The sequence below is a fragment of the Trichomonas vaginalis genome, chromosome II, assembly GCF_026262505.1.
Source record: "Trichomonas vaginalis G3 chromosome II, whole genome shotgun sequence".
NCBI lineage: Eukaryota > Parabasalia > Trichomonadida > Trichomonadidae > Trichomonas > Trichomonas vaginalis.
The window spans coordinates 19,224,641-19,246,868 of NC_067204.1; the positions used below are offsets into that span (position 1 = coordinate 19,224,641).

General features: G+C 31.8%; 6 protein-coding genes across 6 annotated transcripts, besides 1 other annotated feature; 4 read left to right on the top strand and 2 right to left on the bottom strand.

Moving 5' to 3' along the window:
• Positions 1 to 6,834: 6,834 nt before the first annotated feature.
• On the bottom strand, positions 6,835 to 7,539 carry TVAGG3_0571390 (protein ubiquitination; the record flags this gene model as incomplete). Its single annotated transcript, XM_001300867.1, has 1 exon — positions 6,835 to 7,539. One exon carries the CDS (start codon positions 7,537 to 7,539, stop codon positions 6,835 to 6,837), a length of 705 nt encoding a protein of 234 aa, XP_001300868.1.
• Positions 7,540 to 9,850: 2,311 nt separating this feature from the next.
• TVAGG3_0571400 (uncharacterized protein) lies at positions 9,851 to 10,282 on the top strand (the record flags this gene model as incomplete). Its single annotated transcript, XM_001300868.1, has 1 exon — positions 9,851 to 10,282. The coding sequence occupies one exon, from the start codon at positions 9,851 to 9,853 to the stop codon at positions 10,280 to 10,282; it is 432 nt and encodes a 143-aa protein (XP_001300869.1).
• A 344-nt stretch (positions 10,283 to 10,626) lies between these two features.
• TVAGG3_0571410 (SAM (S-adenosyl methionine) transporter family) lies at positions 10,627 to 11,928 on the bottom strand (the record flags this gene model as incomplete). The annotated part of the gene is made up of 1 exon (XM_001300869.1): positions 10,627 to 11,928. One exon carries the CDS (start codon positions 11,926 to 11,928, stop codon positions 10,627 to 10,629), a length of 1,302 nt encoding a protein of 433 aa, XP_001300870.1.
• Positions 11,929 to 12,880: 952 nt separating this feature from the next.
• Positions 12,881 to 16,450, top strand: TVAGG3_0571420 (phosphoinositide phosphatase SAC9-related family; the record flags this gene model as incomplete). Its single annotated transcript, XM_001300870.1, has 1 exon — positions 13,019 to 16,297. The coding sequence occupies one exon, from the start codon at positions 13,019 to 13,021 to the stop codon at positions 16,295 to 16,297; it is 3,279 nt and encodes a 1,092-aa protein (XP_001300871.1).
• A 183-nt stretch (positions 16,451 to 16,633) lies between these two features.
• TVAGG3_0571430 (ribosomal large subunit export from nucleus) lies at positions 16,634 to 18,767 on the top strand (the record flags this gene model as incomplete). Its single annotated transcript, XM_001300871.2, has 1 exon — positions 16,796 to 18,538. The coding sequence occupies one exon, from the start codon at positions 16,796 to 16,798 to the stop codon at positions 18,536 to 18,538; it is 1,743 nt and encodes a 580-aa protein (XP_001300872.1).
• A 131-nt stretch (positions 18,768 to 18,898) lies between these two features.
• TVAGG3_0571440 (uncharacterized protein) lies at positions 18,899 to 19,724 on the top strand (the record flags this gene model as incomplete). The annotated part of the gene is made up of 1 exon (XM_001300872.1): positions 18,966 to 19,499. One exon carries the CDS (start codon positions 18,966 to 18,968, stop codon positions 19,497 to 19,499), a length of 534 nt encoding a protein of 177 aa, XP_001300873.1.
• Positions 19,725 to 20,429: 705 nt separating this feature from the next.
• Positions 20,430 to 21,521: a mobile genetic element.
• Positions 21,522 to 22,228: the final 707 nt, after the last annotated feature.

Here is a 22,228-nt window from a genome sequence, read left to right on the forward strand (position 1 = left end):
AGTGGAGTATTTCCATAATAATTCTTTGCTTCTTTATCAGCTCCAACTGAGATAAGATATTGAACAACTCCAAGATGACCATAATATGATGCATAAATGAGTGGAGTATTTCCATAATAATTCTTTGCTTCTTTATCAGCTCCAACTGAGATAAGATATTGAACAACTCCAAGATGACCATAATATGATGCATAAATGAGTGGAGTATTTCCATAATAATTCTTTGCTTCTTTATCAGCTCCAACTGAGATAAGATATTGAACAACTCCAAGATGACCATAATATGATGCATAAATGAGTGGAGTATTTCCATAATAATTCTTTGCTTCTTTATCAGCTCCAACTGAGATAAGATATTGAACAACTCCAAGATGACCATAATATGATGCATAAATGAGTGGAGTATTTCCATAATAATTCTTTGCTTCTTTATCAGCTCCAACTGAGATAAGATATTGAACAACTCCAAGATGACCATAATATGATGCATAAATGAGTGGAGTATTTCCATAATAATTCTTTGCTTCTTTATCAGCTCCAACTGAGATAAGATATTGAACAACTCCAAGATGACCATAATATGATGCATAAATGAGTGGAGTATTTCCATAATAATTCTTTGCTTCTTTATCAGCTCCAACTGAGATAAGATATTGAACAACTCCAAGATGACCATAATATGATGCATAAATGAGTGGAGTATTTCCATAATAATTCTTTGCTTCTTTATCAGCTCCAACTGAGATAAGATATTGAACAACTCCAAGATGACCATAATATGATGCATAAATGAGTGGAGTATTTCCATAATAATTCTTTGCTTCTTTATCAGCTCCAACTGAGATAAGATATTGAACAACTCCAAGATGACCATAATATGATGCATAAATGAGTGGAGTATTTCCATAATAATTCTTTGCTTCTTTATCAGCTCCAACTGAGATAAGATATTGAACAACTCCAAGATGACCATAATATGATGCATAAATGAGTGGAGTATTTCCATAATAATTCTTTGCTTCTTTATCAGCTCCAACTGAGATAAGATATTGAACAACTCCAAGATGACCATAATATGATGCATAAATGAGTGGAGTATTTCCATAATAATTCTTTGCTTCTTTATCAGCTCCAACTGAGATAAGATATTGAACAACTCCAAGATGACCATAATATGATGCATAAATGAGTGGAGTATTTCCATAATAATTCTTTGCTTCTTTATCAGCTCCAACTGAGATAAGATATTGAACAACTCCAAGATGACCATAATATGATGCATAAATGAGTGGAGTATTTCCATAATAATTCTTTGCTTCTTTATCAGCTCCAACTGAGATAAGATATTGAACAACTCCAAGATGACCATAATATGATGCATAAATGAGTGGAGTATTTCCATAATAATTCTTTGCTTCTTTATCAGCTCCAACTGAGATAAGATATTGAACAACTCCAAGATGACCATAATATGATGCATAAATGAGTGGAGTATTTCCATAATAATTCTTTGCTTCTTTATCAGCTCCAACTGAGATAAGATATTGAACAACTCCAAGATGACCATAATATGATGCATAAATGAGTGGAGTATTTCCATAATAATTCTTTGCTTCTTTATCAGCTCCAACTGAGATAAGATATTGAACAACTCCAAGATGACCATAATATGATGCATAAATGAGTGGAGTATTTCCATAATAATTCTTTGCTTCTTTATCAGCTCCAACTGAGATAAGATATTGAACAACTCCAAGATGACCATAATATGATGCATAAATGAGTGGAGTATTTCCATAATAATTCTTTGCTTCTTTATCAGCTCCAACTGAGATAAGATATTGAACAACTCCAAGATGACCATAATATGATGCATAAATGAGTGGAGTATTTCCATAATAATTCTTTGCTTCTTTATCAGCTCCAACTGAGATAAGATATTGAACAACTCCAAGATGACCATAATATGATGCATAAATGAGTGGAGTATTTCCATAATAATTCTTTGCTTCTTTATCAGCTCCAACTGAGATAAGATATTGAACAACTCCAAGATGACCATAATATGATGCATAAATGAGTGGAGTATTTCCATAATAATTCTTTGCTTCTTTATCAGCTCCAACTGAGATAAGATATTGAACAACTCCAAGATGACCATAATATGATGCATAAATGAGTGGAGTATTTCCATAATAATTCTTTGCTTCTTTATCAGCTCCAACTGAGATAAGATATTGAACAACTCCAAGATGACCATAATATGATGCATAAATGAGTGGAGTATTTCCATAATAATTCTTTGCTTCTTTATCAGCTCCAACTGAGATAAGATATTGAACAACTCCAAGATGACCATAATATGATGCATAAATGAGTAGAGTATTTCTATAATAATTCTTTGCTTCTTTATCAGCTCCAACTGAGATAAGATATTGAACAACTCCAAGATGACCATAATATGATGCATAAATGAGTGGAGTATTTCCATAATAATTCTTTGCTTCTTTATCAGCTCCAACTGAGATAAGATATTGAACAACTCCAAGATGACCATAATATGATGCATAAATGAGTGGAGTATTTCCATAATAATTCTTTGCTTCTTTATCAGCTCCAACTGAGATAAGATATTGAACAACTCCAAGATGACCATAATATGATGCATAAATGAGTGGAGTATTTCCATAATAATTCTTTGCTTCTTTATCAGCTCCAACTGAGATAAGATATTGAACAACTCCAAGATGACCATAATATGATGCATAAATGAGTGGAGTATTTCCATAATAATTCTTTGCTTCTTTATCAGCTCCAACTGAGATAAGATATTGAACAACTCCAAGATGACCATAATATGATGCATAAATGAGTGGAGTATTTCCATAATAATTCTTTGCTTCTTTATCAGCTCCAACTGAGATAAGATATTGAACAACTCCAAGATGACCATAATATGATGCATAAATGAGTGGAGTATTTCCATAATAATTCTTTGCTTCTTTATCAGCTCCAACTGAGATAAGATATTGAACAACTCCAAGATGACCATAATATGATGCATAAATGAGTGGAGTATTTCCATAATAATTCTTTGCTTCTTTATCAGCTCCAACTGAGATAAGATATTGAACAACTCCAAGATGACCATAATATGATGCATAATGAGTGGAGTATTTCCATAATAATTCTTTGCTTCTTTATCAGCTCCAACTGAGATAAGATATTGAACAACTCCAAGATGACCATAATATATGCATAAATGTGGAGTATTTCCATAATAATTTTTGCTTCTTTATCAGCTCCAACTGAGATAAGATAGAACAACTCCAAGATGACCATAATATGATGCATAAAGAGTATTTCCATAATAATTCTTTGCTTCTTTATTAGCTCCAACTGAGATAAGATATTGAACAACTCCAAGTGACCATAATATGATGCATAAATGAGTGGAGTATTTCCATAATAATTCTTTGCTTCTTTATCAGCTCCAACTGAGATAAGATATTGAACAACTCCAAGATGACCATAATATGATGCATAAATGAGTGGAGTATTCCATAATAATTCTTTCTTCTTATCAGCTCCAACTGAATAAGATATTGAACAACTCCAAGATGACCATAATATGATGCATAAATGAGTGAGTATTTCCATAATAATTCTTTGCTTCTTTATTAGCTCCAACTGAGATAAGATATTGAACAACTCCAAGATGACCATAATATGATGCATAAATGAGTGGAGTATTTCCATAATAATTCTTTGCTTCTTTATCAGCTCCAACTGAGATAAGATATTGAACAACTCCAAGATGACCATAATATGATGCATAAATGAGTGGAGTATTTCCATAATAATTCTTTGCTTCTATTAGCTCCAACTGAGATAAGATATTGAACAACTCCAAGATGACCATAATATGATGCATAAATGAGTGGAGTATTTCCATAATAATTCTTTGCTTCTTTATCAGCTCCAACTGAGATAAGATATTGAACAACTCCAAGATGACCATAATATGATGCATAAATGAGTGGAGTATTTCCATAATAATTCTTTGCTTCTTTATCAGCTCCAACTGAGATAAGATATTGAACAACTCCAAGATGACCATAATATGATGCATAAATGAGTGGAGTATTTCCATAATAATTCTTTGCTTCTTTATCAGCTCCAACTGAGATAAGATATTGAACAACTCCAAGATGACCATAATATGATGCATAAATGAGTGGAGTATTTCCATAATAATTCTTTGCTTCTTTATCAGCTCCAACTGAGATAAGATATTGAACAACTCCAAGATGACCATAATATGATGCATAAATGAGTGGAGTATTTCCATAATAATTCTTTGCTTCTTTATAGCTCCAACTGAGATAAGATATTGAACAACTCCAAGATGACCATAATATGATGCATAAATGAGTGGAGTATTTCATAATAATTCTTTGCTTCTTTATCAGCTCCAACTGAGATAAGATATTGAACAACTCCAAGATGACCATAATATGATGCATAAATGAGTGGAGTATTTCCATAATAATTCTTTGCTTCTTTATCAGCTCCAACTGAGATAAGATATTGAACAACTCCAAGATGACCATAATATGATGCATAAATGAGTGGAGTATTTCCATAATAATTCTTTGCTTCTTTATCAGCTCCAACTGAGATAAGATATTGAACAACTCCAAGATGACCATAATATGATGCATAAATGAGTGGAGTATTTCCATAATAATTCTTTGCTTCTTTATAGCTCCAACTGAGATAAGATATTGAACAACTCCAAGATGACCATAATATGATGCATAAATGAGTGGAGTATTTCCATAATAATTCTTTGCTTCTTTATCAGCTCCAACTGAGATAAGATATTGAACAACTCCAAGATGACCATAATATGATGCATAAATGAGTGGAGTATTTCCATAATAATTCTTTGCTTCTTTATCAGCTCCAACTGAGATAAGATATTGAACAACTCCAAGATGACCATAATATGATGCATAAATGAGTGGAGTATTTCCATAATAATTCTTTGCTTCTTTATCAGCTCCAACTGAGATAAGATATTGAACAACTCCAAGATGACCATAATATGATGCATAAATGAGTGGAGTATTTCCATAATAATTCTTTGCTTCTTTATAGCTCCAACTGAGATAAGATATTGAACAACTCCAAGATGACCATAATATGATGCATAAATGAGTGGAGTATTTCCATAATAATTCTTTGCTTCTTTATCAGCTCCAACTGAGATAAGATATTGAACAACTCCAAGATGACCATAATATGATGCATAAATGAGTGGAGTATTTCCATAATAATTCTTTGCTTCTTTATTAGCTCCAACTGAGATAAGATATTGAACAACTCCAAGATGACCATAATATGATGCATAAATGAGTGGAGTATTTCCATAATAATTCTTTGCTTCTTTATCAGCTCCAACTGAGATAAGATATTGAACAACTCCAAATGACCATAATATGATGCATAAATGAGTGGAGTATTTCCATAATAATTCTTTGCTTCTTTATCAGCTCCAACTGAGATAAGATATTGAACAACTCCAAGATGACCATAATATGATGCATAAATGAGTGGAGTATTTCCATAATAATTCTTTGCTTCTTTATCAGCTCCAACTGAGATAAGATATTGAACAACTCCAAGATGACCATAATATGATGCATAAATGAGTGGAGTATTTCCATAATAATTCTTTGCTTCTTTATCAGCTCCAACTGAGATAAGATATTGAACAACTCCAAGATGACCATAATATGATGCATAAATGAGTGGAGTATTTCCATAATAATTCTTTGCTTCTTTATTAGCTCCAACTGAGATAAGATATTGAACAACTCCAAGATGACCATAATATGATGCATAAATGAGTGGAGTATTTTCATAATAATTCTTTGCTTCTTTATCAGCTCCAACTGAGATAAGATATTGAACAACTCCAAGTTGACCATAATATGATGCATAAATGAGTGGAGTATTTCCATAATAATTCTTTGCTTCTTTATCAGCTCCAACTGAGATAAGATATTGAACAACTCCAAGATGACCATAATATGATGCATAAATGAGTGGAGTATTTCCATAATAATTCTTTGCTTCTTTATCAGCTCCAACTGAGATAAGATATTGAACAACTCCAAGATGACCATAATATGATGCATAAATGAGTGGAGTATTTCCATAATAATTCTTTGCTTCTTTATCAGCTCCAACTGAGATAAGATATTGAACAACTCCAAGATGACCATAATATGATGCATAAATGAGTGGAGTATTTCCATAATAATTCTTTGCTTCTTTATCAGCTCCAACTGAGATAAGATATTGAACAACTCCAAGATGACCATAATATGATGCATAAATGAGTGGAGTATTTCCATAATAATTCTTTGCTTCTTTATCAGCTCCAACTGAGATAAGATATTGAACAACTCCAAGATGACCATAATATGATGCATAAATGAGTGGAGTATTTCCATAATAATTCTTTGCTTCTTTATCAGCTCCAACTGAGATAAGATATTGAACAACTCCAAGATGACCATAATATGATGCATAAATGAGTGGAGTATTTCCATAATAATTCTTTGCTTCTTTATCAGCTCCAACTGAGATAAGATATTGAACAACTCCAAGATGACCATAATATGATGCATAAATGAGTGGAGTATTTCCATAATAATTCTTTGCTTCTTTATCAGCTCCAACTGAGATAAGATATTGAACAACTTCAAGTTTACCATTAGATGATGCACAGAATAGAGCTGTAAAACCATGTTTGCTCTTGATTTATTTATCACAGCCACATTCAATGAGAGATTTAACAAGTCTCAGATTTCCTTGTGAAGATGCATAATGAAGTACATTTTGACCAAAAAAGTCAGAATTTTGTTTTTTCCAAAGTTCTTCTTCACATGCTTTTTGCATCATTTTTTGATTTCCTTTTTCTGAAATTTCTTCAAAGAATTCGTAGATTTGATCGAAATCTTCAGAATCTTTAAGTTTGGAAATTTCCGAAAGAAATTCTTTTGGTAAATTGTTTCCTTCTTTCTCTTTGTGTTGAGAGTGAAGAGTTTGTATTTCTTTCTCGTTGTTTTCTTTTTCTTTTTGGATCAGATTTAAATCTGCTTGATGTTTTTCGATTTTATTTGTTGTAATGGATTGATCCTTTTGTAATTGTTCTAAAATGCCAATAATCCCTTTGAATATTCGCATCTTCATGTACTTTTGAACTGATTTAAGTGTTGAAATGGCATCTTGTAGGTTGTTTATTGAAATATTTGCATTTCGAGTGCAGATATACAATTTTCGTGCTGAAATTACAGAATGAGATTTCACAAGAAGAGAATTGAAGTCATCAGGTGTTAAATTCGCGAATTTCATGATTGATTTGATATCTTCTACTTCAAATGTGCTAAATAGATTATTCTCTTCGATATAATCTTTGATATGTGAGCCAATATATTCGTAGTTCCGAACAATTCCCTGACTCATTAAAATTTGTAAAGTTTTTTTTCCTTGTGTCACTTTTATTATCACATGGAAAAAATTTAGCAATCCTACAGTCATAAATAATATTTTGGTACCTAAGAATATACATTTGTATTCTTTGGCTAATGATTATGACTTTTTACAAAAATATTTGACACTTTACATGTCACCAGAGTTCGAAAATTATTTGGTCGGGGCACCAATTGTCCCCCAAGCGGCATCCCTAATTGGCAATATTATCTTCTTTATAATCATTCAAAAAATCGTAAATATGATCGATTTCCCCTGATCAAAAAGAATGATTGGACTTTCATAATGAAAGCAATCATAATTATGGGATATGAGAAACGTGTTAACGGTATCACAAATAAAAAAAAAAGAAATATGATGGTTGCGAATTTGAATTTATTTAATATTAAAAATCTTTTAGAAGAAGAATGATACTATACGCTTTTAACATAGAATTCTAACATGTGTGAATAAGGATGTCAATTCGGAAAATTGTTTTCATTTTAGGAGAATATAATTTTCCTTTTGGAAAATTTAAAAAGTGAGACGCGCAGGATTCGAACTTTTTTAAAAGTTGATTTAAATATATTCTAGTGTGATTTCTAAGGATAATATCATATTTAAAATAAGAATATACTAGTTTAGGTGGTATAATTTTTTCGATAAATTTGAGAGCATGTACGTTTAGGGCATCAAAAGTGTCAATTCGCTCAGCGAAAGCTGAGCTAGCTTCGTTCTCGAAAGAATAGGGAAGGAGTGAAAGAGAGTGATACAGATGTTGACACATTCATATCATTTCAACAAATTTTGATCAAATTGAAATTCAATGAAATTCAATTCACTTCATATCCTTCAGTCAGTACATTGACATCCTTCTACATCACAATGATAACTCGTACATCAATAGTTCTACAACTGACTCAGAAAAAACAAGATTTTTACTTCCAGCTTACAGCTTTTAAAAAGTTTCGATGAAAAAAATCACTCTACTCTTGTTTATCGATATGTTGTGATAGTAGGTAAACGTATTCTTATCGATATTAATAAAAATTTTTTTCCTTCATATGAAGAAACATTTTGTTCTCCATTTGATGCTGAGTCTAAATCTCGATTTTTGAATTTTCTTCTTTCCAAATTTCTTTTTTCCAAATTAGAAGTTTAATTCAAATTTTCAATAGTTTATATAGTTTCTCAAACCGTCTTAGATTTTCTTACTTTTTGGGGATTTTCTCTCAAAATATACAAAAATAGTAATATCAATACATGTGTCTAATATACTTTAAAACCATCGTGATAAAATTCAAAAACGAAGAGTTCTTCTCTCCAAATTTTTTTCAAAATCAAAAAAATGAGATAAAAAAATACGTTTGGAAAATTCATTTTTAGCATTTTAGGAATTTTCTCACTTTCCTTCCAAATTAACATCCTTAGTGTGAATGTTTCGGTTCTGTTTACAGAAGGTAAAGACATCTGAGATTAATGTTTTAGGAATAATTTGTAAAAATTCATCTGGAATTTGTGTCGTTATATAAGACAGTTCTGATTTTAATAGAGAAATTCAATAAAAGGTTGTGTGAAATTTCACAAAAAAAAATAGATTAGGAAATGAAGAAATTAAACTTTCATAATTTCAACCTTACTACATGTAGAGAAGTGTGCATAAGATAAATGTTGATTATCTAAAATCAAAAAATTGTGAAGTCGTTCAATTTGATCGGTTTATTTTATGTGATCTTGGAAGGTAATTTAGATGTATGTTGAAAATAATTTTATTTATAAAAGTAAAAATATTTGACATGAATAAATATACAGTTTAGATTTTATCATGATTATTTGTTATTTTGTTAAGGGCATGGTATATAGGAAAGTTTCTCATAGCATTGTTATTCTATTCCCTTCAAATGAAAATTTAGTTGTTTCAATTAACCAATCAAATAAAATCTGTACTTGTACTATATGTCTATACATAAACAAAATTTTATTCGATGAAGTAAATTTGTTTTCTCTCAAAACTAATAATCAATTAAGGCTCTATTGAAATAATTGAATTAAGATTAAGAGATTTTAGTTATTGGTATGATTTGAAATACAATGTAATTTGGTCTATCTTGATAAAATTTTAACATTAACGGAAAATCTCTGAAAATACGAAAATAACCAACGTGCTTAAAGCCAAACTTTAAAATAGTGATCAATATCATATATTTAATAAATGTTAGATTTTGAATACAACCCTGACATTTCAAAAATTTTATTCTATTCAAATAATTGACGGATTTACAAGTATTTAAACATTTTTTTGATAATGATTTCAAGAACTACTGATGTCCTCTTTATGAGTGAAATGAATGAATGGAAAACTAAACACTCAAATCTCTCTATCCTTCCTCGACTTGGTTTACCCTTCGCCAATTTTCACAGCAGAGAAGATCCTGTTGACGAATTCATGGATGTTGATTCTCTTGTAGCCGGAATTGCAGATAAACTTACAGAAGATATATTCCAGGACTTCAAAATTGAAAAATCACGTGAAGCCAAAAGAATTGCTCATACAGCTTGCCAGCCTCGCAATTCTGCAAATATTTACAATGCGACACAACTTATTGACAGAAAGCTTGTCCAAAGACGCTTCATCAGTCCAACAAAATCTTCAATCGCAAACGACGCAATCTCTAAGAAAATTCTACAGGCAAATGCTTATAAGCTTCGCCCAGCCCTTTCTAAGAGAACTGTCTAATCATCTTAGACTTTAGTCCGTTATTGATCCCTATATACTTTATTGCGATTTGTAATGCGATTATTTTTTAGTCGCATTTGTTGTTTTAGTATTTGTGCGTATCATGTAAATTGTTTGTGTTTTATTTAAGAATTTCAACTTTTTTTATGTTTAAAGTCTTAAATTTAGATACATTTCTTACGTTTATATTTAGTATCAAATCTCTTAATGTATTTGTGTGTATTTCATCAAGTGAGAACTGGGTTCATGGCAATAAAGATCTAAAAACATATGTATAACTAAAATTTTATTACATAATTAACAATTTGCGGTTACAAGAACGTACAAAAAGTAATTTACATGGTTTAAAATTTAGATACAGATTTGTATGCCGAAGAATTACTCGGTAAACTTATTTTTTCATATAAATGTGCTCCAATAAGGAAAATCTTATAAATTATTGCTTGGTAAACAGGCAAGAACAAACAAAAGACAAACAAAGAAGCGCAGATTGCGAAATAAACTTTTCTTTGGCAAAACTTCATGACGAATGTTATGAAGAAGCCCAAAAGAGATGTTAATGTTCTCACTAATGAAAGACAACGAACTCTGATATCTGCAGGAATGTCTTCTTTCCTCATTGTAATTATGACAGGAGTAATCATTCCATCGAAAAGTCCAAGGTTGATAGTAACGAAATACATGACAAAGTCATTTGTTGGGAAGAAGAAAGCAGTGAAAAGATCAACAGCAAATCCTATTAAAATAATAAAGCGGAGTTGCTTATTAGAAACGTATTCTAAGATCACGGAAGAGACTATTGTGCCTAATGTTCCCATTGCATTGAATGTAGACATGATGACAGAAAATGGAAGTTTTTGATTTTGGAAATTTGAAGCGAAAAGTGATTTAAAGAAGCTAATTGTAAATATGTATATTATGTCGTAGATCATTAACGATATTGTTCGCATTGGTACTTGTGAAACTTTGATATTCGATTTTTCTTCTTCTTTCTTTGGTTTTTCGCTTGGAGAACCTGTCAAGAAGTGCATAACAAGAATAGATGGAATGATGATGGCAAGGTAGTATCCGGCCAATGACCAAAAAGTTGGTATCAAGCCACGGTTTGCAATGAAAACAGAAATCTTGTTTGTGGTAATCAAATCCAGTACAAATACGAAAACCATGCGATAATTTAACAATATGCCTCTATCATTGACTGATAGTTCGTATTTGATTGTTAAATCAAGAAGCCAATCATCTAACCAAATTTTTGTAGTCATATATCCTAATCCCCAGAAAAATTTGCTCGTATAAGCAAATACAGGGTTTGGAGAGATCAATATAGCGAATATTGCCAAAAATTTGAAAAAGCAGCAAAATGTTAAAGAAATACGCGTTCCTAGTAAGTTTAAAATGTATGTGCATAAAAGTGATCCAACTACTGATGAAATTTCGTAATATAGACAAATAGTGGTTATTTCATCGTTTGAGAAATGTCTAAATTTCCAAAATGGATTGAAGTATACTGCTGCAATGTTATCGGCTGCTGTCATTGCAAAGAAGACGAAATAATAAACAATTTGTACTTTAAGAAGGTTTTTGCACTGTGGTTTTGCACCTTTTGAAGCTTTAAAGATCATTGATGTTGTTATAAATAGAGCCATCGTATAAAAAACATTCTTTATGAATGGAAATGATAGCTCCATTATTGAAAACTAAATCTATGTATTGAAATTTTGAGAGTGATTTTTGTATTAATTATTAGAATATTATGTCGAATAATTTGCTTAAATTTAGTGATAAAATTTTAAAGTTAAAAAATTGAATATCAATTAAAGTGGATAGTGCGCTTTAAAAAATGTGATTATTAGCTTATTTGGTGTAGTCATTATTTATCCAACGATATAGGAGATCACAATTTTTGAGCCAAAACGATCAATCGGTGGGTAGTTCATCAACAAACGCTGTGTGGTCTTGTGCAGAACATTGTTTATCGAAGTCTAATGCCTATAAGTTTAAGACTGCATCCCATAATTTTCATTACTTTTCAAACGAGTTGCAATTGCCATTAAATTTTCTGCAGTATACATTCGAGAAATGGGTGAAATCGTCTAACTGGAGCGAGTCTATTACGTTCATACTTCCATTATTCCGAATAATTTAAAGGATTCATATTTTATCACCCTCAAGCATAAGATACCAAAATCAAACTAGAATTAACTTAACTTATCCATTTCAATTTATTATTGCTTTTCCATTTTTTGATTTATTTAATTATTTTAAGATATTTTGAAATTGAAAGCTCTAAATTGGATAGAATATTTAAATTCATTTTCTGATACACCGAGGGAAGTTATTCCTAATAGATATTTAAGAATTTCTGAAGATATTTTATTGATGATTTTCTTGAATGAGTCTTCAGTCAGATTTTCCAATATATTTTCAGTGTTTTCGAATAGTGTATAAATGATAAATGTATATTTTAAAAATCTAATTTTTCTTCCAAATTTCGACGTTGCGATTTTCAACTTTTCAAGAGTAAAATACTGCATTCTATTTTGTATTAGATCATACAACATTTCATCAAAAATCAGAAATAAAATAATAGAAATGTCGGCGGAAGATACTCACTCTCAAGTCATTCTATATGACGCAAGTGAGTTTTGCCTCATTCTATTAGTGAAACCTCCTGTGAAGGAGACAACCTACCTGTTTTTCATTCATAAGATAACAGGATCTCTCGATTTTTCAGGAATGGAAAATCATTCAATTTTTCATAACATAAATGCAGCAGAAGGTTACATAGATGTAGTTTATAAAGCAAAAGTAATCGCTCAAGGTATAGGACTTACAGGAATGGTTAGAATTGGTTCACGTTTATACATAAATATCATCACAGATGCAGTTCCAGTCGCTTATTTTGCAAACAAACACACGATATATAAAGTTACAAAGACCCAACCACTTTGGTTCCCTCTAACTTATTACGCAAAGCTTACTGATGATGATTTACGTCGTAGCCAAAGAATTGAAGATTTTCCGATAACAGATTTTCATATGTTCTGCGATACATTAGATTTAACAATGACTTGCGGTCATAACGTTTCGAAACCAGATTTTATTTGGAATAAATGGCTTGCAAAACCTTTTTCAGATCTTGGTGTAAGTGATGCATGTGTTTACTTATATCAAGGTACTGCTGTTTCGGAAATTCTTAACTTTGACAATACATTAAATCGATATACCTTAATTACCTTACGTTCTTCAGAGCATCCAGGTACAAGATACACAGCGCGTGGTATTAATCAGCTAGGTTATGCAGCGAATGAAGTTCAATGCGAATTAATTATTGAAAATTCCGAAGGAAAATTATTTAGTCACGTTTTTCGAAGAGGAACAGTACCTGTTGAATGGCAGACTCTTGTAGGATCCGCTCTGCCAACTGCATCCCTCAAAGTTCAAGATAACAGCGATACATATTCTCCAGATTACTTCAAACGCATCAGAAAAGAATTTGCGTCACAGGATTTCAAAGGTTTCGTATGTGTCAATCTATTACATACCGATCCGAAGCATTCCGAAAGAGCTTTATGCGATGCTTACATCAGAGCTATCGAAGGAGTGAAAAAAATTGAAGGATTGGCCGATACCGAGTATATTGAATTTGACTGGCATGCAAAAAAGAAGGAATTGGATACTCCGAAGACAGTTGAAGAATATTGGGGACTTATCCTTGCAAAAATCCATGAACCAACGTTTACTTGCATGGAAGTTGAAGATTTACAACCTCTCCAGACTACTTCCGAGGAGAAAACCCTTCAATTTACGAACGATTCCGAATTATCAAAAATGGAAATGCATACAACAGCATTTCAACAGCATGTCATCAGAGTAAACTGCATGGATTCGCTTGATAGAACCAATGTCGGCTGTTTCTTCTATCTATGGCTTGTAATTTTCAAGTTTTTGTACAAAGAAATTCCAAATCAGCTGTCATACAGCAAAATTTTGGGCCAAGACCTTCACCTCAGGCATTTCCTGGCCAACGCATTCGTAGACATAGGCAATGTCGTGTCTACAATGTATACAAACACTGATGCCTGCATGACCAACATATTCAGAGAAATTGGTAACATCGAAGTCAAAGCACAATCAGATGGTGCCATCGCCATGTCCAGGAGATTCCAAAACTTCTTGAAAGACAAGTTCAGAGTCAAAATTATTAAATTATTTGTTGGTTTCGACTACGAACGCGTTTTACACGGTTTGGACTACGGATCAGAGCTCATATGTGCATCAGGATATCCAGGATGCTTCTTAACACCTTATCCAGGCAAGTTAGAACAATTAAATATTCTTGATAATCTTATTGATTACAAACCATCATTTCTCAAGTTGCAAAGGCTTGGCGACCAAACACAGATCAGATTGCTCCTCTCCAGACCTGTTTTCCTCGATTCAATCGTTATGAAATCGACCGCAGAATTTCCTCCATGTTTTGTATCGTTCGAAGGCGGTTTGACACATGGTTCCATGGTAACTCTTTCATCACGATTTGCTTTTCCTGTTGTTCCTCAACAAGGATCCTTTGTTTACCGTTTAACACCCGAATTCATGAACGGAAAACAAACATTAGTCAGAATTTTGATTATAAACATTTGGACGATGCCACAACCAGAGAATTCCCAAGAGAAGCCTCCAAACAGGAAGTTGACGTTGTCTAACATATTCGTGTTCGGTTCGACCAAACAGAAAAGGTGCGAACAAAAGTGGTTCCCACAGACATATACGAATTTGGATTTCCTTGATTTGATGAAGCCAAAGAACTGGCCGAAAATCACTGATACATCCAGCCTTGATGAAACAATTCTCAGCCATACTGAAGCCACCTTTGAGAACGCAATTCTCCTTGAGTATGCAAGATTACACCACAAACACTCGAAGCTAGGATTGATGGCACAATTGGCATATTTCGGACAAAATCCGTCAGATTATTTATTAACGAATTTCAAACCGAAACCTATCGGTTTTGATGTTTCGAAGCATAATTGTAATAACCAAGGCAAAGAACAATGGAAATGCGGATGGTGTGGCATGACATTTTGTGAGAATTGTTCTAAGATGCATACAGAAAAGAAATCTATATTTTTTGATGCAGATACAAATATTTGTAACAAATGTCATGAAATTTACAAGAAACGGAAAGAAAAACTGAAGAATTTACAGTGTTTCTATCATTACTACACTCGATTGCATTATCCAATACAAGATGAATGGGAAACATGGTTCAAACCACGTCTAAACACTACAAACAGGTTCTTGGAATTTCCAAGAGTCAGTTTCATTGACGCAGGAGATATGAACGGTTTCCATGATGGTCCTGAATGTAATTTGATATTTATCAATGACCAAAATTTCGAAATAAAAGGTCAGCATTCTTTCCAATTGACTCTTGGAGCAATCCACGTTATCGACTCCATAGATATCGATGCAAGTGATGATGCAAACATTGTTTTCCAAGTAGTTGGAAATGAAGATAACATCCAAACTGATATAGAATGTAAATTCGAACCTGGTGTCAAATCCAAAAAAGTGTCAATGTGTACATGTTTGATGATTGTCTATATACACAGCGGCTCATTAAGGAAGATCAGTTTGCACACAAGCCAGTACATAAAGAAGATTTTCTCTGCAAGTCCTGATCCGAATTCCAACAATTATTTGGCACTTCCTGACCCTGTTTCAAAGAGAAATAACTTGAATTACGCGGAAAATTCAATATTCATAAAGTTCTCGAGACCACAAACGGTCAATGGAATATTGTGTGAGAAGTTCAACGCAATTGGATCATTGATTGTTTATTTCAACGGAGATGTTGAATCAAGTGGTGAAATTGAGTACTTTAACTTGCCTAGCGGAGTTTCTGATTACGCTGTGTACATGGTAAAGGAGAAGAAGAATGTCACAAGTATCAAAGTATTCGCTGTTGATACAAGAACTGAATTCAACAACGGAAAAATTTCATTCTTTTAAATTTTATGTTTTATGTTTATTAATAAAAATCGTTTTACTTATTTCTTGTTATAATTTTTACCTTTAATTTTGATAAAAGTAGTAAAATGAAATAAAATTTCACAAAACTTCGCCACCAATTCAACTCATTGAATGAAAATCGCTCAATTTTCTGGTTAAATGTAAATTATTGAGACCTAAAGCATAAAAATGAGTTTAGATCTTTATTGAATTTAAAACTAAATATTGTGATGGAATAATCGATTCAATCAATCATTTATCTAGTACACTTCTTATTGAAGTCATTAATTTCAGGTAAACTCAAATTATTAACAAAAATTTCATTTGAATTCAGAAAAAATCATATTGATTTATTGAGCAAATATGTTGTTTGGCCAAAGCTAAATAAACGTGATAGATTTTAACAAGAAGATATATCAAAATTTTGCGAAGTGACGATGGAGAGCAATATTGTCACTTTTTTGTGTTAAGAGACACACAAGGTAAAATCTTGATTTTATGGAGCCCTACGTGTTTCTTTACCCAGAACAGCACATTGAAGAAATCCAAGCTGCTTTTGAGAAGTTTAAGTCTCAAGTAGAGCTATTTACAGAACAACCTGGCGAAATTAATCAAGATTTTATCAGATTAATTTACGACTTATCGCATGTCGTCCACCATCATGGCTTCGGCGGTGAGTTTTTAGAGAAATGTTTCGCATTTCTTGAGACACATCCAGAATCTCTTTCACCAGACGCGAGATCTTCGTTGGTCCAAGCGATTATTGTTCTTCACAACCACAAAGTCATCGATACTGTTGACCTTATCGATCACTTTGTACCACTATTCCGCTTAAACGACAAAAACGTACGAAGAACCATATATGGACACTTCTTCAACAGAATTCCATACCATCAGACACCACAGATCAAGAAAGAATTACAGAAATACGTTCAGCATGAAGACCCAAGAGTTTCCTTCAAGACACTTAAGCTCATTATTGATATTTTCCACAAAGAAAATAAAGAAGATCCACAAACAATCAATTTCATCGCTCGCTGCATAGATCTCAAGAACCCACGACTTGTAAATGCTATCGTTTCATTCTTCTTGGACCCTTACACTCCAAAACAGGAATCTTTGATCGATGAAGACGATCTCGAAGAGATGAGACGTGAAGCAGAGCACCAAATCCTTATCAACGGTAAGACAAAGAAGAATAAGAAGCAATTGGAGAAGATTAAGCACATGAAAGCTTCAATTCCTCAAGATCCAGTTCAAGTTTTGGGTTCTCTTGATGATCCACTCAAATTAACAATCAGACTCTTCTCATTACTATCACAGCCAGAGCATGTTAAGATTTTTAAAACCAGAGAAACGCAATTACGTGCTATGGAACTTATATCAAAGTTAATCTTCCAATTCTCACTCGATTTCGACAAATTCTTTACATGGTCCGAGCGTTTCATCCGTCCTAACTATGAAGATATTACAAAATTGCTTTCTATCGTTGCATCCGCTGTTCATTCAACAACAAACGTCGATACAGTTGCAGAAGTTTGCAGAACTATTGCCAATAACTTCGTGGTCGATCATCTCGATGAAGAAGTACAAATTGTCGGTATGAATACGATCAGAGAAATATGTGCAAGAAATCCACACGGCATGACACCCGAATTACTCGAAGATCTTACAGCCTACAAGAAATCAGATAGAAAGGGCGTAGTCATGGCCGCTCGTGGCATTATCCAAGTTTTCAGAGAAAATAGACCAGATATCTTACCGAAGAGAGAGCGTGGAAAGCCAACAGACGATGCAGAAGAGCCTCTGGCGTTCGGAGAACAGAGATCTTCCAACGTTCTTGGAGAACTTGGCGAAATCGCGATGACCAGATTATTAACAGACGAAGAGATCGAAAAGATCAAGAAAGGCAAAGCAGATGAAATCGGAGATGATGATAATAACCCAGATGATTCGATTATCGATGAAACTACATTGACAGAAGGAAGTAGAGTCCACAAGAGGACAAAAGAAGAAATAGTTGCTGCAGCGAAGGAAGGAAAGCCAGAGAAACACTCTTTCCACAACAAGAAAGAGGATAAAACAGCTGGTTTCAGTAACAAGGACAAGTTGAAGTTCAAACCTTTCATGCTCACAAGATTTAGACAGGAGTCAGGAAGGATAAAGAACAAGAACCTCAGCGCTGTTCAGAAGGATAAGAAGAAGAGGGAAGGAAAGCTGAAGACCCTCAAGATGAGATAGAGTTGAATAGAATAAAGTATATATATATTTTTAGAGTGCTATTATGAAATTGAACATATATAGTGTAAAATAAATAATTTATTTATTTTTTTTTACATACTTGAGATCTAACATATATAAATAGGAGCTTAAATATCTTATTTAGATCTAACACACATATATAGTGTAAAATAAATAATTTATTTCTTTTCCTCCCTTTCAATGAAATTGAAAGAACTTTGGAGGAATATATATATACATGTTTAACTACTAGCTTTGCAAAAAGTCCATTAGCATTTCATCCACTCTCGTATGTGTTATCAAAGTCTTTTACAAAATTTAAGGGACCACTGCACGGCCAAACAAGACCTATCGCCTTTTAAAAATCTTCATCGAGTTGATGTTTTACTAAGGCTAAAAATGCAAAAAACTCGGACTTCATGCAGAAATGCAATTACTGCCATATTCTTTTGCTGATTTAATTAAAGAAGATGTTCGAGACCAAGTAGCATATAAGACAGAAATAAGAAAGAGGCATGAATATTTCTTATACTCCCATGTATCACGTTCTTACGATGATGTACCTAAAGTATTTTGCACAGAGACCTTGTGGAAAGCTAAACAGTTTGAATTCAGAGCTGCATCACATAGAGATTTTGGATATTGTGACATATTCAAAGATGCTATGATACATGGTTTCATTCCAGAACATAAAGGGAAGTTGTCAGATGAAGAACTTTTAGAGATAGAAAAATTTGTTAACAACGCAAAACCAGAAGATTTCTTAATATACAATCCAGAAACAGAAGGAATGGTCCCATATAGTTGGTGGAATGAACACCGATTGAACGTTGCAATCAGAGACTTGTATGTCCCAAATTGGGGAACACAATACATCGGAAAAGGACCATTAGTAAGGCATTGGTATTCTAAAAAGAAAAAATATCAATGGTTTATAGATATTTTAAATGGCAGAGATTAAAAAAAATTAAATATTTCTATTATTGCTGAATTTTCACTTGCATTTGGAAAAATGTACTCTAAATTTGCTTAATGAGTTTATAAAAGTAAATGTTTGGTATGATACATGCATTTGGAAATTCAATTGAAACGAAAAAAAAAAGATATTGAATCTGGGTATGATGATTATGGTGATGTTTCATTTGATGGTTATGCTATTGCGCAGGAAAATCCTTCTCATGGAGTTATGACTAAAAAAAACATTTATTGAAAAAGATTGAAATCTTGATATAATTATGTATTGAAAGAAGTACAGAAAGTAAATATTCATCCATGGAATTAGTAAAGAGTGGAATGGTAAGAATCTTTCCCAAGGGGTAAAAAAAAATTATATCCTTTTTTTCATTCAATTTACAGTTTGGTTTCTACTAAATGTTTCTTGTTTGCAAATTAAAAACATACTCTGTGCTTATCTTATTAAAAAGGTTTGATCATTAATATGAATTCTCAAAATTACGAACTATTTTAAAAAGATGTATGAAAAAGGATTTCCATGAGTAATATGTTTTGAGTATAATTCCAAATATCATTTAGTCATTTTTCATTTGAATCCAATTAATTATTGGATAATTGATTAAAACTATTATCAAGAATATGTTGTAACATAGGAATTTGGGTATGATCATACTTGGAACTGAAAAAAATACCATAATTATTTTGCGAGAGAATAAAAGAGTTAGATCATTGATTGAAAGAGTTGAGAATGGGAATGAATATGGTAAGTACAACATGTGTTACGTCAAAATTGGATAATTTTAATGGGTATCTTACCCAGTAATGGATTATAAGATTGTCAACAATGTCATTATAGATATCTATTAGGATATCGAATCGAGGTTTAAATGAACTCACTGAACTGAAATCTAATGTGAAAAAAAAATCAAAAAATTAAGGGTCCACTGTAAAAATTGAAAGTCTCTCAAAATTGAGAGGCGATTTGCAAATAATCATTATCGTCTTTTTTCGAAAATCCACTTTTCCTAGTGTTCTGATTAATATTTTGTGAATGTAACAATGAAGTATATGTTTTAATAAGATGATAATATATTCTATCACTTCAAATCACATAAAAATTGCAAAATCAGCGAGTTTTATAAGAACATGATTTTTTCCTATTTTTTTGCTTCTGGATGCGTGTTTTGAAAAATAGATATTTTCGAATTTTGATTTTATTATAAGTATGAATTTTATATTAGGAATTTTTTGACCTATTTCCAATCATTAATTCTTCAGTTTTTCTAGGAATTAAATTGAGAAGAAATTAGGAAATTCGCTTTAATGCCATTACATCCTAATATTGTGATGCATGTAGTTTATATTTAAAGAGGCTAATGTCGGAATATCGTGCATTTTATAAAAAATTCAAAGAATTGACAATTGGATAGCACAAATTTAATTCTCCAGACAAAGTATTATTGCTTATATATTCAAAACATTATCCTTAGTTTTGAAATGTTGGCAAAAAATTTTTGTGTTATTTTTTGTGTTTCAGCATAAATTATGTATTTACTTATGAAAGATAAGCATTTTATTCATTATCATAAAGATATACCATAACAAATTGATAACATTTAAAAAAAAGTGTATTTTAGTGGGTATTATTCTGGCCAATGCCCATTTTTAAACGATTTAATATTGACCATATCAATAGCCGACTCAATATAAAAATTTAGATATTATTTTTTTCATTATTCAAACTTTGATAAATTTTAGTATAATGAATGATTTTGTTTCGTGTATGATACAGAAATGAAAAGCTTAATTAATATCATTTTGCATTTTTTCAAGAATGTTAGAGTACATCTACATTAAAAAATCGGATTCGAATTGCGATACTGCATCAAATTGTTGCACATCTGATAAGGATCTCAAAAGAGTAAAGTTAATTTTTTTGTGTTTTTTTAAGTTTTGGGTCTTAGTAAAACACCATCTTGAGCAATATTTTTGGGATGACGATAGGCCTTATTTGGCCTTACAGTGGACCCTTAATCGTGGTCGTTTAAAATATTAGAGAAATAAGATTATCGGATGATGGAGTTTCTAAATTAAAAATAGAAATTTGTTCTGCAATTTTAAACCTATGACAACCATTCAAATCTGATGCGACCAAAGTAAAATCAATAATAAGAATGATTGAATATAATTTAAGTATGGCAAAATAAACGTTGAGAGTTCAGAGAAGAATAATTTCAATGGCGTATATATTTTTTGAGAGAATTGAGATATTTGAAAGAGTTACTTGGAAAACGATGGAGGAAATTTTTATTGATTCTTCATAAGAACATTATGATAACAAAGTTGGTATTTTTATGAAAAATGATTTGGAAATCTGCATTGTTGCTATTTTTAATAATCAATAAGTAATCGTTTAAAATATTCACAAGTTAAATTCAATCGCATAGACTTCATAAAATCAAACAATTGCAAGATTTGAGAAAATATATCGTTAACTAAAATGGTATGTTGGAAGATAAAATGACTAAATTATCTGAAATTAAAATAATCATCTCGCTCTCAAAACTTCAAACGAATATATCTCAATCTTGATTGATGATTTTATTTTTCTTAGATCCGATTTTTTATTTCGCATTTAGTCTATAATATTTTACTAAACGAATATAACCATTTTTGAAAATCAGATTTTTGAAACAAACTGATTTCGTATCTTTGTTATGAGTTATTATATCCTAG